The sequence below is a fragment of the Berghia stephanieae genome, chromosome 8 (genome assembly GCF_034508935.2).
Source record: "Berghia stephanieae isolate SIO BIC M18660-M18661 chromosome 8, UCSD_Bste_1.3, whole genome shotgun sequence".
Classification (NCBI taxonomy): Eukaryota; Metazoa; Mollusca; class Gastropoda; order Nudibranchia; family Aeolidiidae; genus Berghia; species Berghia stephanieae.
The window spans coordinates 32,221,094-32,238,776 of record NC_088367.1 but is presented as its reverse complement, the minus strand read 5'-3'; the positions used below and the strand labels follow the sequence as shown (position 1 = coordinate 32,238,776).

Here is a 17,683-nt window from a genome sequence, read left to right as displayed (position 1 = left end):
AGATAAAAAAAAAAAAGGATATCGACAGTATGGCCTGAAATATGGACCTTTGGGTATTGGTGCAAGGCCTTATTCACTCAGCCATCTTGCCCATCTACAAAAAGCAAAGGTATTTTCTTTTCCATGAATTAACATAAATACCCGCATAGCTTATATAATATAACGGCTGGTATTTCCACTCCATAGAATAAATACGAACATATGTCAATATTCCATCATCGACTCGACCTCATGAGTCGCCCGTCTCTTTATTTAGATCTTCATTGGAATTCCTATTGTCATTTTGTCTTGGATGCTGTTGGTCGTGGTTTTGCACATTTGCAGCCTGGGGAAGTTGTAAAATTGCGCCATCGTTATCCTGCTCGTGATTCATGAGAAAAGAAACTTGCTGTCTGCAGCTCTCTAGGAAGAGGTCAAGACTGGCAAAGTGTCTTTGCCTTATGGTTGAATCCCTCTGGAATGAAAAAGTAAATAAATAAATATAATAATAGATAAACTTTTTAAATGTAACACTCCTCATCCATATTTTTGAAGCTATGATGGTAAAAATTGCTTCTTGTATTTTGAATATAAATCACTGTTCCTCATTACATCGCAAAGTATTTTCATTAAGACCCGGATAAGGTTTATCTACTTACTAGATGGGATTCTGTTTTGTTTTTGTTTTTTTGAGGGTTTTACAGTACGACTTGTAAAACTTGAAGGTCAACACCAGTAAAAAAATGAAAATGGGAAAGTAAAAAATTCTAGATTTATGATTGATTAAAAGCTCATGAAAAATAGTAAGAGAAAGGATACTGGTTCAAATAGGGACTGGAAGAAGATTCCAAGATGTCTTTAGTCCCATCCAAACACAAACACAGGGTCCCACTAAGAGAAGTACTCAAAAGTTTACACAATATTAAAAAAAAAAAAACAACTGAATCAGAGCATAAGAGTGAGATGATTTACATCTCAGCCAAAGACTCCAGCTAGGACCAGGACGAAATAAAGTAATCTTAAATCTCAAAAAAAAGACGAAGACAGATAAAGGAACCTGGAAAAGGAAATTAGAGATATGGAGGGATAAAGGACTCTGCCACGGTGACCCCCATCCACCATGGACGGTCAAAAGTCAATGGTAGAATGGTAGATGGTAGAATATTGATATACGTTCATAGAGATATGGAGGGATAGAAGACTCGGCCATGGTGACCCCCATCCACCATGGACGTCAAAAGTAGATGGTAGAATGGTAGATGGTAGATGGTAGATGGTAGAATATTGATATACGTTCATAGAGATATGGAGGGATAGAAGACTCGGCCATGGTGACCCCCATCCACCTTGGACGGTCAAAAGACGCCATCCAGCATCTATTTAATTCCAATAAAAAGAACACAAACAAAAATATACAAACCAGTAATGGCTTGCAAAAGATTTCAACTGAGCTGCGAATTTGAACCATTTTACCAAACAAATTGACTTAATGGGTCGATCGTACTGCCTGAATTCAAGTTCAAGTTCAATGTCTTTATCTCCAAAAGGCGGATTGCCCATCACTGCAGATTTTATACAATTATGTGGTGACTTTCTTCATTATTTGTCATTGAGTTGAAAGATAAATGTTTAATAGTTGACCAAATTTGTTGTTGGTAATATCTAGGATTTTTGAATCATTTATGTTTTATTACAACATCACCCCATGTTGAAACAAAAATGTTCTGTAATTCAAATCTTACAACAATTAAGAAATAATCCTAAGTCAACATCAATTCGAATTGATTGAAAGCCTAAAATTGAATTTTATTGGCTTTTTTTTTAAAGGTGCAATTTATCCAATAAAAAAAACAAAAATTAATATTAGATAACAGTTTTGGGCCCTGTACCTCCCCCCCCCCCCCCCCTCCAACCTCCATTAAAAAGAAAAAACAGACCCGAGAATTCAGCCATTTGTCAATAACTCACAAAACTGTTGTCAAATAAATTTTGTATTGAACCATTTAGACCCTAACATTCTGGTGAGTGTGAACAAAAGAAAGTATTATCACCAGTTGTGCATTAAAAACTTGGTTTAAAAAAATCTGAATTGAGGGAAGAAAACTACATTTTGCCAAATTGGACCTTGACAAAGCCTGTATAAACACCACTTTTTTTGGTATAATAACTGACAGGTGTAATTAAAATGTAAATACTTCTATTGTCTATATACAAGTCTCCTAATAGTGCGGCTATGTTGTCTTGTGGTAAGACAATCTTTTCGGATTGGAAGGTCCTGGGTTCGAGCCTCGCTCTGCGCATAGTAAAGTCCTTGGAGAAGGCTCTTTACTCACATTCTCTCACCGTACTCGGGTGTAAAATGAGTGCCTGGCCATTAACGGCATTTAACTGTCCGAAAAAATTGTATTATCGCCTAATAGGCGCCATCTCCCGTCCTACATGTTAAATGTTGCTGTTGGCCAGGGACCCCTTGTAAAGCGCTTTGAGCACATTTAGTGGATATTGCGCTATATAAAAAGCTCAGTTTTTAAAAAGCTCAATAATTGGACTTACCCGTCGCTGTTCATCGATATAAGATCTTGTGTCAGCCCGTGCTGCTTCTAACGCTTCCCTGACAGATTCCCTTCCTCTTTCCCTCTCTTCTGTAACTAAAGATGCCATGTGGTCCTGGAAAACAAAAGCAAATTTTTAATTCTCTCCCCTTAATTGGAATAACATCCCATCCCTGTGCTTACTTACCCTGGCCATAAGGCTCCTATAATAGCAAAAACTATAAGTTTTCACCAACAACAAAAAAGTTTTGTACCTTTAAAAAAGAAAAAAGACACTGAAAAAGAAAAAATAAAAGAATAAAATTTTAAAAATAAAATAAACGAAACTAACATGGAAGAAATTTTTAAAATGATGTTCCTCACCCTGGCTTTTTCTGCCTCTTCCTGTCTCACAACAACAAGAGCTTCCTCCTGCCTCTTTCTTTCCTCCTCTAATTTCATTGAATATTCCGCCTGAGAAGGGAAAGAAAAAAAAGAAACAAAATTAAAATACACCTTTCTTTTTAAATTGAAAAAAAAAAAAAAAGCTAGACCCGTCTAAATAAAATTATCTCCATCGAAACCAATTTACTTTTTTGAGGAGAGATCCTGATTGTCCAATGAAAGCCTATACTTACTTACTTACTTATCTAAACCAGCGACCACCTGAGCTGTAGCCCTTCGGTCTTGTGCCACAACGAAGAAGTTAGACGTCTTTTGTAGGTGTTCCAGGTGAAGGCCTATATGTAGCTGTGTATGTCAACGATTTTCACCAATTTCAACTGACACGGGTTTGAATGATAAGCTGACAAAAGGTGGGTGATAAATGTTTGTTTAGCTTAGTATATTCTAATGGTTAGAATTGGGGAAACGATGTTGACTGCCACAATAAAAATAATTATAATGCCTATAAACAAATCTGTCATCAGAGTGGATTACAACAGCTTTTAATAGAATAGAATTGTGGTAGCAAATTAAGTAGAGAAAAAAGATAATTTTAAAAATGGAAAAAAAAAAAAAAAAGAAAAGAAAAGAAAAAATTTGTAGATAAATATACAGGGGAGAGAAATTAATTTTTAAAACACACAAATTACCTTATTAATAAAGTGTCCATTTTGTGAAAACTATGACAATGTGATGTTGACATTGAGAAGTGATAAGTACAGATTAAGAAGATTGCATTGTTGAAACACTGTTTAACAGAAGATTGCTTTAACAATAAATAGTTGAAACACTGTTTAACGTAAATATAATGAATATAATGAATATTCATATAATGAATGAATTTATTTTATTTTTCAATCCTTTACTTGCCAAACATCCGTAAGCAAAATAAATGAATAAATATATAAATGAAGTTTAAAATTAAAAAAAAATCATAGTTAAAAGGAAGACACGTCTTTAACACCTACCCTTGCTTCATCAAGTCTGTCCCGAGCTGATGCTTGCTCCTCTCTCACAACTCTTTGTATCTCAACTTGACTGGCAGCTCTCTCTTCCTGCAAATTACAATAATTTAAATGATATTAGCTTCAAGTGTTATTGACCGTATATGATCAAATCAAGGAGTTATATCATTCCTCCTAACTTTGAGTGAACGAAACTAACCGTACCGGATTTGGCAACATTGAATTCCAAATTTTTTGGGGTTGAGATGGCTAAGCAAGAACAAATTAGGGAGAGGGCACCGGAGTGAAATACAGATCTCATAAAGTGTGTATGAAACAGTGTTGGACAAAACAGAGAAAAAAATACAAGGAAAATACTCCATAGATAATCCATCAAACAGGATGTCTGGTGTCAACAGGAATCACCCATGTTGTCCAGAGTGAGCAATAATAATCTTGCCCGAAGAAAATTTTTTAAAATGAAAATGCCTAGGGCAGGACTCGAACCCGGGACCTTCCGGGTCACTGTGTAATGTTAACCACTCGACCATATGGTGGGATTAATTCAAGAGAACTTACACAAACAGATAATTATTAAAAACGAATATAGGTGTCTATAAAAATGATATTGTAGAGCACTTGCCAAACATGTAAAGCAACAAGAACGATCCCGATTTTTTCTCATCCCTCCACTATTGATTGGGTGGTGGCAGGGACTGCTAGATCTGTCGGAACGAACTTTGCAATAGAATAGGGTCCTATCCAAAGGTAGCAAGCACTTAGAGATGTCCATTTTAACACTATAGAAACCAGTATAAAATTCACTTCCATGGGCCTTATGGTTCTAAGGAACTACATTTTATTAATGTATGAAGATCACAGAGGAAAAAAAAACAACACATGTCACGGTTTTACGGCGTTTGCAAGATTAAGGTTATATCAGCACCAGTAAAAAGCAAGAAAATGGAATAGTAAAAAGTTCTAGAATTACAATTAAAGCACTCAAGAAAAAGTAAGACATAGGGAAATTGGTTCAAATAGGGAATAGATGTAGATTTCAAGAGCACACTATCAAAGTATTTTGTTTGAGATCACCTAAATGTCTCATCCTGACACAAGCACAGGTCCCCACTAAGAGGAACACACTCAGATGTTTACAAATCATATACATGAAGAGCCAAAAAAAAAAATACAGTGCATAACAGAGAGATGATTTACAAGACAAAAAATATCATCTCCCAAAACTAACTATACGTTTGACTGTTTCCCTCCCAACCAGGGTATCTGGCCAGAGCCAGGAACACCACCCAGCCATATGAGTTTCATATCTGAAACAATATTAAATAAAAATAAAAATAGAATGACCTACTTGAACTGCCTTTTCCAATTCTTTTTTCCATTTTTCTTTTTCCTCTTGTAAAAAGACTTGAAATTGCCCCTGAAAAATAAATAAAAACAGAGCAACTTTGAAATAGAAGTTTCAATAAAATCCGTTTTCCTGCCTGTAAAAATTGATCAAAATGATGACATGTTTGGTTATGAGCTCACTTTGCTCAGCATCTACGCAACATTGCCAATAATAAAGCTGTAGCCTGACAATTCACCTACTTGACCATCGAGTCCAAGGATGCCTGCATCCCTAATTTAATATAACGAAGTGAAATCAACAATTGACAACGTTTACTCACTTGGACTTCCGTGCGTGTGTCCTCCAACGCTTTTTGAACATTTCTTTTGACTTCTTCCTTGTCTTCTGCTCTTTCTTCTTCTTGCTTTTGTTTCTGAATGAAATAGGATTTAATTTGACAATTATGAATGGTTTTTTGTTTATTAATTTTTTTTTTAAATAAGTGATATTTTATTCACACAATGTCCCCACTAAATGAGCTCAAAGCTGTGTTTGGTTTTATATTGAAGCTGTTAATATTCATTTTTATTTATTACTTTTTACAATCCACAGCTTCTAGCAGCCTAGTATCACTTTGACAAATCTTAGAGACAGCACCTGTAGGTCCAACAACTCCTGAAAAGAAGTGGTTTGTTCTTTCAAAGTTTCCAGCATTTGTCTTTGTGATGCTTCTTGTTGTTCCATCAGCACTGTCTTTAATTGCTCCTAGACCAAAAAAAAACAAAAACAAAGGGGAGGGAATTCAATAATAATTTTAAAAGAAATTATCTAGAAAAGTAGAAATTAGAAAGTAGAAAAGTAAAACATGAAATAACAACAGTGAACGGTTAGAACAAACAAGTTTTTTATCTTACACAAGTGTCAGCTCCCTAATTTGTCACTACATATTTACATTTTTATGTACATAATAAAATATAATACACTTATATAGCACCTATTAATCCACCGACATAAGTGCCCTATGGCGCTTTACAATCATTCAGACTGTATAAACTATCATACACACATACACCAGTACACTCAAACCCACATATGGAAAATTCTCTGTATACACATACGCAAACTCTTTACATACACATACATTACTATACCATCTACCCTAAATTAAAACATATAAAGCATATTAATTGTCAAAATAAGCTCTTCTAAATAATTCAGTTTTTAATTTCAAATAACGTATCTAAATTTTCACCAATAACCAACAAAGGTATTCATGAACCAATCTGACAGCACTTACCTTAACAATATCAAGTGACTTTGATGTTTAAATAACGACTGTTTCGTGATCAAACGGGGTAAATTCATTTTTATTTTAAATATTAAAAAAAAAACCCCCAAAAAATCAAATTAAAAAAAAAGAAGTGGCATGACAAACTAGAAAGATCACTTCCTACTCGTTTATCCCATAGAAAATAATAGTTGTGATTTATATAGGACCATACCTTATACTCTTCTACAACAACACTCAAAGCTTCCTGGCCAGCACGACGGACTCCGTCTAATGTCTCAGAATGCCTAGCCTGGACAGAAATATCAAATCACATGTTATTAGTTTGAACCAAATTATTGCACTGTAAACAAACAAAAAGAAAAATTAATTTTAAAAAGAATAATTCTAGGACCTTTTGATTCCAATTATCACAAATTCTATCAGTTTTTGATGTTGGATGAAATCTAAAATGACCAATGTGACCCCTCACTCCTAACCAGATATCGAAAAGGGAATTAAAATAGTCAAAAATATAATGACTCAAGTTTTGTTTTTGTTTTTTTGTTTTTGCCATTTCAGAAATTCTCACATTTCATCTCAATAAACAAATAAACTTATAAACACACAAGTATCATTTTTTTTGGATGGAAATCTGATTGTCAGCTTCCAGTTTAACCCAATATCATTATAATAATATAATTCCTTTTTCATCCTCATCCTATTCCACCACCACCACCATAATAATAATAATAATAATAATAATAATAACAATAATAATAATAATAATAATAATAATAATAATAATAATAATAATAATAATGATGATGATGATGATGATGATAACGATAATAATGATATGAAGAATAATGATGATGATGATGATAATAATAATAATAATAATAATAATAATAATAATAATAATAATGATGATGATGATGATGATGATGATGATAACGACAATAATAATAAGAATAATAATGATAATAATAATAATAATAATAATAATAATAATAATAATAATAATAATAATAATAATAATAATAATAATAATAATAATGATAATAATAATAATAATAATAATAATAATAATAATAATAATAATAATAATAATAATAATAATAATAATAATAAAAATAATAATAATAATAATAATGATGATGATAATGACAATAATAAGAAGAAGAATAATGATGATGATGATGATGATAATAATAATAATAATAATAATAATAATAATAATAATAATAATAATAATAATAATAATAATAATAATAATAATATTAATATTAGAGTTATTATTAATATTATTATTAATTATCAACATCACAATCTGACGGATTACTCTTGATCCAAATGCATAAGTGCCTTTTCAATATCCGACAGGCTTGCTTTTTAAAATCAATTTTACACCAATAGCAACAATGTTCATTCAACGTGGTAAGGCTAAGTATTCACCTCAATCTCGTGTATCCTTGACCTCTGTGCAGCCAAGTCACTCTGACTTCTCTCTAATTCCTCCTCTAATACTCTATTTCGTTCCACCAAAGTCTCTAATCTCTATCCATGAGATAGAGAGAAAAAAAAAAAGATAATTGGATAAAGGAAGAGTTACAATGATAAAAGTTCTACATTCAAATTGCAGATGATCAATTAAATAGCAAAATAGACATTATATCATATTGAAACACCATCTATGAGGCCGTAAACTGAGTGCATTCAATTTCCTCTCCAGTCCCTCTTACCCTCCATTTGACCTTTCTCTCAATAGGCCACAAGTATCATTGGTTAATTCACAGATGTCTTAACCGAGAGTTGTTAGCCGAGTATGAAGCGCTTTGAGGTTTCGACGAAAGGCGTTATAGAAGTATGCTTATTACTATTATTATCATGATTACTTCATCATGACAAAGTGAGTGCAACTCACTCGTTTTAGTTGCCGAACACTACAGGAATCAAACGCAAACGTTTGAACTCGGAATTAAAATTTCCTTCAGTTTCCTACCAGCAAAATGAAACGACACACAGAGTTTCTTTGTTATTGTTTTTAGAGCACCTTTGCATGATCAGTTTTCACTAAATAAATGTTTGAACAGTAATATAACCGTTTAGGGTTACATGTAGTTATGTTTGCTGATTTATTTCATGTGTTTTGTTGTGAGTTATTACAGAAATGTATAGCGTCTATGTCACATTCATTATTCAAGAACAGGAGAAGAAATTGAATGCACTCAATTTACACCCTTAGGCAGCCAACTTCCTTCATTACCAAGGTGATGTCAAGCAAAGATAGTTGTTTTGTTTTGAAGGGTTTTATGGCAACAGATTTAACTGTGGATACATACTACTACTAATGGAACACACTTAGATCAAGAAGAGAAAATTTGGGACCAACAAGAGGTGTTGATCTTAAGGAGACGTTGACTTTTAAAAGAGTGTTGACTTAATGTGGCTTCCACTATATTTTAGAAAAATTCTTGATATCTTGTCAGTTATTGTCTCTTTTCATAACACATACCAAAACAAAACAAAAAAAAAATGGTAACCAGATCAAATTGTGTGACCCAAACCAAAAAGTTAAAAAAAATCGGGAGTCACTCAGTTCTTCTTCTTCTTCTTCCTCTTGTGGAAACCTCCAATATGGTCAAAGATCACTCTACAGTTTGTAGGTATTACATTTTAAACTTGTTAAAACACTGCACATACTACTAGTAAAAATTACACGGATTAAAACGTTTTTACAACATACTTTCCGATGGGCACAAGTATCATATGTTTTTGTTTGTTTGTTTTTAAGGGTTTTACGGCCCTTGCAACACATTTAGGTTATATCAACGCCAGTAAAAATGAAGAAAATGGGATAGTAAAAAGTTCTAGAATTACAATTAAAGCACCCAAGAAAAAGTAAGACATAGGGGAACTGGGAAAAAATAGGGATCAGATATAGATTCCAAGAGCATACCACCAATGTACTTAGTTTGAGATCACCTATAAGTCTCATCCGGACACAAGCGCAAAATCCAACAAAGCGGAATACACTCAAATGCTTAAATTATACATTCAAAATAACAAATATAATAATACATAACAGAGAGATGATTTACAAGGAAAAAATATCATCTCCCAAAACAATAACTATGCATTTGACTGTTTCCCTCCCAGCTAGGACTCCGGCCAGGGCCAGGACAAAACCAAGTAATCTCATTCCAAGACAAAGACAGAAAGCATGTTGGAAAACAGATATAAGGGGATAGAAGACACAGTATGTACCCCCCTGCCCACTATGGGAGGCCAGGAACCCCACCCAGCACAAGTATCATAGGTTAATCCACCAATGTCTTAACCTAGAGTTGTTAGCCGATTACCAAAAAAATGATTGAATACCTGTGTAAGCTCCTGCCTCTCTTCCACATCCACATTTCTATCTTGTCCTAATGCCTCCTGCACAGATTGCTGCTGCTGTTGTTGTTGTTCTTGTTGGTCTCTTGGCAACTCACCACTTGCCTCCTCTTCTTGTACATTTTGTACTGCGGCAGCTACATCAATGTTTTGTTCAACATGATTCGCAACTTCCTGGAGTGGAGGTTGGTGTGGAATGGCAGCACCATTTGCCGCGGACACATCGGCAATTCTCTGCTGCTGCTGCGGCGGCTGTTGTTGCTGTAGCTGTGGTGGTGGAGCGGCTAAAGCTGCTGCGACAGGTGCCTGGTGATTTGCAACAGGTTGTGCGAACAACGGGTTGTCGTTGATCCCCAAGCCCAGATCGGGAAGTCTTCCATTCAAGCGATTCTCTCCTTGGTCGTGCACTTCTGGATGCTGGTGCCAAAAAAAAAAAAAAAAAAAAAAAAAAAAAAAAAAAAAAAAAAAAAAAAAAAAAAAATTGAAAAAGAATGAGAAAGTATGAATACAAATCTCTCCCTCACCCCCAACCCCATTATTTTAAAATCAATTCACACAGGAATGTTGCTGATATTAAAAATGAAGTTTAGAAAACCATCATGCCAATTTTTGCAAGAAAGTGGTCTTATAATAAAATTAGTAACATTACTACCACTACTACTACTACTACTACTACTACTACTAGTATACTACTATTATATTTATAATAATGATGATGATGATGATGATAATGATGATAATAATAATAAGTAGAAGAAGAAGAAGAAGAAGAAGAAGAAGAAGAAGAAGAAGAAGAAGAAGAAGAAGAAGAAGAAGAAGAAGAAGAAGAAGAAGAAGAAGAAGAAGAAGAAGAAGAAGTAGTAGTAGTAGAAGAAGAAGAAGAAGAGAAAGAAGAATAAGAAGAGGAATAAAAACAATGACAATAAAAATCCCAATGAGAAAAACGGAGAATTTAACAGAAATAAAGATGTGATTATATATCCATCTACCCTTGCTTCTGCAAACTGGGCATTTCCAAGTAAATCTGCAGCGACGGAGGGCAAAGGGGCCACATTGACAGTGGTATTGCTGGCTGCCATACTCCTCATGTCAGCAGAGGCACCCGATATGTCAGATGGGTCGAGGTATGGCGGGAACCTGTTTTGGGCACAGAGTAGATCAGGACGCTCTGGAGCTCCTCCTGATGGAACCAAAATAAAAGGAAGTAAAAAAATGTAAAAAATGTATACATATGAGGAATAATTGAATTTAATAAAATTTAATTATGCTATGTTTTAAAGAATATTGGTAAGTACCATTTTATTGTGTTTTTCACTGCATTCTACATTTAAAAATAATAATTGCATTTTATTAAATCCCATATTTACAACCTTTTTGATGTGTATACATTTTTGGGACACCCTGTATATACACATACCAGTAAAAAATAATCTCCCATTGTGTATTAATATTATTAAAAAATATAAACCAACCCCAACCCTAAATTTATTGAATTTTTTAATAGAAATAATAAGAGAATACTACTTCTTTACAAACCCATAGTTTAAATGAATCAGTAATAGTAATACAGACAAATAAGTATAAAAGAGAAGGGGATCTACTAGGTAACCTTGATTTGTTTTACGATTTGATCTACCAGAGATGACCAGTATCTATGCCACAGTTTATTTTCAACAACTTCCCCCTGATCATGCTGAAGAAACCAGGATATATATATATATATGGGCTTTATGGCTCCGAAGGACTGCTTAACCAATGAAGCTGATAAAGATTATCTTTTTAAAAAATCTTACCTATGGCAAAAGCAGCCCATGGCGAGGCCTGAGCTTCTGCCTGATGACCTTGACCTGCTGGTTCTGGGTCAGCTGCCTGCAATAGTCCAAGGTAAATTGATAAAGTTGATACAAAGCGAAGCACAGAGGCAGCATGGCTCAGCGGTACAGTCTTTGTTTCATGAATACTCGAAAGGTACCGAGTTCGTATACCTTACGCTGTTTGGCCTTTAGCAATTCACCTTGCCCTAGCTCAGTTTGGGGCGCTGCCCTGTGGCTGACGCCTGGGTTATTCCAGTCTTCCCTTGAAATAGCCCCTAAAGACAAATTTCCCTTTTGGGATGAATACAGGGAATTTTATTTCAATTTGTTTTATTTTATTGATTAATCGTGTTCACTTTTTATACTGAAAATGATCAGAGTTTGAAATTGTTTCTTTTATATTCTAAGGATTTCACAGCATTTGGAAAACTTTAAGGTTATTTCGGGATGAGGTTTGAACAGTCAAAAGACTGAGACCAAGTGCCAAAGAAAAACGTAGGACAAAGGGTGTGAATTCAACAGAAATCAGATGTAGGTCAAAGAGCAATGCATTCTAGTTAGATGGTCTGAAACCTTTTATACTGACACAGGTATAGGATATCTGCTAAAATGGATGCACTCAGATGGTTAAAAAAGAAGCATTTATAACCTGGCATGGCAGTTTTTTGCATCACTTGCAGTCGCAAAAAATTGCAAAATATCACTGACTTGCATTGCAATTCAAAATCTGAAATTTTTTGCAAATTTTCGAGATTTGCAAAGAAAAAAACCCCACTAATAATAATCAATTTCTTTTTTCTTTTTAATTGATAGCTCGTGTAGAATGTGAAAGATAATTAATCAAGAGTAGTTTCTTTTTTACTATCTCATTTTCTTCCTTTTTACAATTGCTGATATACATTTGTTGCAAGCTCTGTGAAACCCTTAAAAACAAACAAATACCTTTCTCTTTCATGAACTAATTATGGGTTTTTAGGAAAATTAATCGCATATTTTTCTTTGCAAAATTTGGGAATTTTTTTTGCAAAAAACCGCCATGTCATTAAAACACTAGCAACAACAATCTATAATGGAGAGATGATCTGAAGGGAAACAAATAATCTTTCACAAATGGATAAGTCCAGCTGTTTCCTTCTAGCAAAAGGTAGCAGCAGATTCTAATAGTTTCACACGAGTGTTATGATGGTCTATTCAGGCGGTAAATTCGCTGCTGCATTTGTGCACCGTCACGAACCCGCCCGGTAGCCTCGCCACAACACAATGCTCGACCAGATGCTATGCGGTTTCAGATTCTTTGCCACCACACACACATGGGAGACAGGTGGAAAGTCACCACTGTTGAAGCGTTGCTGCCATTAGGCAGCTTCTTGATCTCAGGCTATTTGCAGCAACTCAGTGTCTACTATTCTTGCTGGAACAAAAACCTGCCACTTCTCTTCCATTTTCGTGGAGTCTATATTCCTGCTCTCTTGAGGAATCAAATGTTTACAAGTCGATTTCCATCTAGGATATGTACAATCGTGTCCAGAGTCTGGTAAGCTAAGTACATGTGTTGCTGGGATTTGTTTCCGCTCAAAATGGGAGCACCATCATTACGGAGCCCGTCCATTATGCGCCGAAGAAAGATTTCCCCAATTCCCCTATTTATTTTGTTAAGCCAATGCGAGGTAATCGTCTCTAACTCTAATGGGCTACTGCCTTGCCGTGGTGGGGGTGCTTAGTACATCTTGCAAGTTAATTCTGGTGGACCGTCACCAGACCATTCTAGTAAACAAGCCACACAGGAGCACCTTGAACGTCCCACCCTGAAACACATGAACTAAATGGTGACCCAACCCAGCACCCGAATGGCTTTGCAACCCAGCACCCGAATGGCTTTGCAACCCAGCACCCGAATGGCTTTGGCCATACCGGATACACCCTGCTTTAATATGATAGTAAAAGGCATAAGGCAGGGCCGAAGCAAAACGTAATGATCTCATTTAAGAACTACACAAAGTCACATAAAGAGGACGCAGAAATATAAGTAAAAGCAAATATAGCAAGACGATGGACTGAAGACGAATCCACCAGTCCAGGGAGGGCTAATGTTTTCCCATCTGAGGAGGGATTGTTCTACCAACTGCCCAATATTCTGATTCGAAGAAATATCATGAAACTGCCGTATATCGTTCCATAATTTTTATAAATTGTTAGGACAGAACTAGATTTACTTACACTAATTTATAAAATTTATAAAATTCAACTTGTAAGATAGTTTAACATAGAACAGAGCTTTTAAAGAAATAGTAACTTTTAAGGAATAGATTTTTACTCAAGCTTATGTAATTTTAATCTTATATAAAAACCATATCATATCATCGCAATTTATTCAATTTTTAAAACTGATATTAACTTATTTACATGAACTGATAATATTCAATACACTAATCAATTTACACATTTTACTTACATTATACATCCTTTACCAACTAGTTATCTGCTTACTTATTAATACATCCGTTCAACACATCTGTACGAAAAAATTTCCTTTGGATGAATAAATTATTATTATTATTATTATTATTATTATTATTATTATTATTATTATTATTATTATTATTATTATTATTATTATTATCATCATCATTAATATTATTATTATCATAATATTATTATTATTATTATTATTATTATTATTATTATTATTATTATTATTATTATTATTATTATTATTATTATTATTATTATCATTTTATCATTATTATTATGATATTATTATTATTATTATTATTATTATTGTTATTATTATTATTATCATTATTATTATTATTATTATTATTACTATTATTACTATTATTATTATTATTATTATTATTATTATTATTATTATTATTATCATTTTCATTATTATTATTATCACTTATTATTATTATTATTATTATTATTATTATTATTATTATTATTATTATTATTATAACAATTATTAACTTAAACAACAGGACGTGATTTTAAAAAATCTGTGGCAAATTCTTTTTTTTTTAAGACTAAAGACAAAATAAAATAAAGTCCAGCGAAAACCTGAGGAAGCCAATACTAGTGAACCAACAAAACTGATACACCAAACCAAAATAAAAAGATTGTCATATTTTTCCCTTGCCCTTGTTAACAAATTATTGGTAACCTAAAAAACTGCTTCCAACTTAATTTTTACATGGTCATAGATTTAAAACAAAAATTAGTTTATATGCATTTCGTATCCCAGGCTGATGATTTGGAATGCTTAAGTCTTCTTCTAATCATTATTGATGCCAAAATTTTCACATAAAACCTGCGACAATTGATTTTAACGTAGTTGGTAACCAGTTCCATTAAATACATCAATTATTATGTTTTAGTTACATTGACCGGATAGTTTATTCATTTTATCTTTTTTAAAAAAAATACACACGACTTGCTCAAACTCCAGTGTGTATAAGAATCTTATTTAAGAAATTAAGGAGCAGGCACCAGTTATAAGATAAAGATCTGAACACGTATGTATAAAAGGTGCCAGACAAAGCAAGAAAGAAAAATAGAAGAAAAAATCCATCCCAAAAAATCTTCTATTTTTCTTTCTTGCCTTGTCTGGCACCTGTCATACACACTTGTCCAGATCTTTATAAAAATCTTAACAACCTCAGACTCAGGAGACAACCTTTTTTCATTTGTTGCTGTAAAATGAATCCTCTTACCTCAAAGCCACCAAAATCAAAGTCGTCATCATCATCAGCTGCAGCAGGATTCTGGGAAGAATCAATCGAAACAAAAAAACAATGCATTATATCTAATATAATGAAATTGAGTGTCTTTGTAGCGTAGCAGAAAGGATTGGTACCTTTGGTATAAACAATAACCTACAATATAACTCCAATGTTGGGTCAGAGTGTAAGTCTGCAATTAAGACATTCAATTCATTTATTACTAGTATAACTAGGAAATTATTGCAGCTTCCAGCGTCGATCCAACAGTATAGCCTCTGTGACGATGTCCTATACAACGAATAGTGAGCAGTTTTTGGTATGTTTGATGCTTTTAAAAAAATGGGATATATATACTCTTGCTGGACATTTTACTTTTGTTTCTAAAGGACAATCAACTATAGCAATGAATGTCATTACACAATATCAGAATTTTTTTACGATTACCTTCATCTGACAGGATAATTCTGAAGAAGAGGGTGGACATTCATGGCAAATAAATGCAAAGGAAGAAAAACTGAGTCTGACTTTTGTATAACTGAAAAAGGAGGTGGAGGCTCTGTGATGAAAGTGAAGTGAAAGAATTTAAATTCATTATAAACCTACCAGGTGATTTTGTCCTCTTTCATTTGCCATCTTGACTTTGCATTTATATCGTCTGTTCCTGAACTGATCCCGCTGTGTGGAAGTATTTCCAAATTTTATATTATTTTATTTTATTTGTATGTGGGTGAAAGTGAAAGTGAAGGGGGTGGGGCGGCAGCAGTGAGTGGGTTAATTCCTGTATCGAGATGGGTTCTGAAAATGTTCCCCAAAAATGTTGAAAATCACAAAAACAAGCGGACAAGTAGCCGTGACAATCTGCTCGGTCCTTGACTTTATTTCTGACGTATGACTATAAGCATTGTGAAGTCCGAGATGGAAGAAGGGTTAAAGTTAAGTGACAACGACAACGTATTCCTACAATATAATGGCAAAAACTTCATATCATAATCCATCAACCAATATTATTGATTTACGCTTTTACAAGTCTATTGAAAGAACAGAAGTAATAGTTACGTTCATTGGGTAGGGTTATAAATTTCACTTCAAATAAAAACCCAACGAAAATGTTTTAAAATAAAGTCAAAATTTTTTTTCACTTTTTCTCGTTTGTTTTCCATTCAGTTTATAGAGTTGACACGATATTTTTCGTTTTTCGTAAAATAAAAGGGGAAGATGGAGGAGCATCAACTGTTATATGTACTCAGTACTTATTAACACCCAGTACAGGTAACTTATGTTACTAACAAAAAAGAAAACTTAAAAGGCTTTGAAATAATCATAAATAACATTTTACCTATTACTCAAGAAACCTATTAGCAAAACAAATAATAAACCAGTAAACGGAGGAAACGTACGGAAATAAAACAGATAATCAATGAGTGGCTTTTATTACGTTTTTATTGTATGAGCTGTAATTAACTGTATTGATATCATGATGCAAGTTTTAACAAGCATCAATACAAAAAAGGTTTTAATACAACGGGTGACGTTAAAAAAAAACCCAACCCAACAACAACAACAACAACAACAACAACAACAACCCCCCCCCCCCCCCACCCCCCCCCCCCCCCCCCCCCCTCCCCAAAAAAACAAAACAATCGTTATAAGACACGAATATTTTTTATCTGCTTTTCCCTATTTGCACCTATTTGCAGGTCGGATAACCGAACGCAATTACGGCGTGTTTTTACAATGAACAATGTTGTAAAGGACAATATTTTGCGTTGGTTTGAGACGCATGCGCACAACCAACATGACGTTCTCTCTCTAATAACTTTTCCGCCGGTGACGTCACAGACTATGGGTGACGTCCAATCAAGGGACGCTACTCTTCCGCTAATCTCATTCCCTATAATGATTTTTTTTTTAACTTTAGCTTTATATGGCGCACTATTAACTAAACGAGCTCAAAGCGCTTTACAAGGGGAGCCAGACCACAGCAACACATAGGTAACATAGAGAACGAGACACGACGATATTACAATGGTTTTCGACAGGACATCGTTGTTAATGGCCATGTGCTCATTTTACACCTGAGTGCGGCGAGAGAACGTGTGTGAAGAGCCGTTTCCAAGGGCTCAACTATGCGCCGAGCAAGGTTTGAACCCTGGATCTTCCGATCCGAAAGCGAGTGTCTTACCAGTCGCACAGTTTGGTCAAATTAAACGATTTTTTATTCATTAAAAAAAAAAA

At 34.0% G+C, this 17,683-nt stretch overlaps 1 protein-coding gene across 1 annotated transcript; it reads right to left on the bottom strand.

The window, feature by feature from the left end:
- Nucleotides 1–204: 204 nt before the first annotated feature.
- Nucleotides 205–16,673, bottom strand: LOC144978520 (uncharacterized). The gene is made up of 14 exons (XM_078924700.1): nucleotides 16,052–16,673; nucleotides 15,440–15,490; nucleotides 11,706–11,781; nucleotides 10,902–11,092; nucleotides 9,898–10,329; nucleotides 7,972–8,073; nucleotides 6,749–6,826; nucleotides 5,904–6,011; nucleotides 5,587–5,679; nucleotides 5,268–5,336; nucleotides 3,923–4,009; nucleotides 2,895–2,984; nucleotides 2,533–2,646; nucleotides 205–454 (listed from the first exon to the last, which is right to left on the bottom strand). The coding sequence occupies exons 1-14, from the start codon at nucleotides 16,079–16,081 to the stop codon at nucleotides 230–232; spliced, it is 1,746 nt and encodes a 581-aa protein (XP_078780826.1). The 5' UTR covers nucleotides 16,082–16,673; the 3' UTR covers nucleotides 205–229.
- Between the last annotated feature and the right edge of the window lie 1,010 nt (nucleotides 16,674–17,683).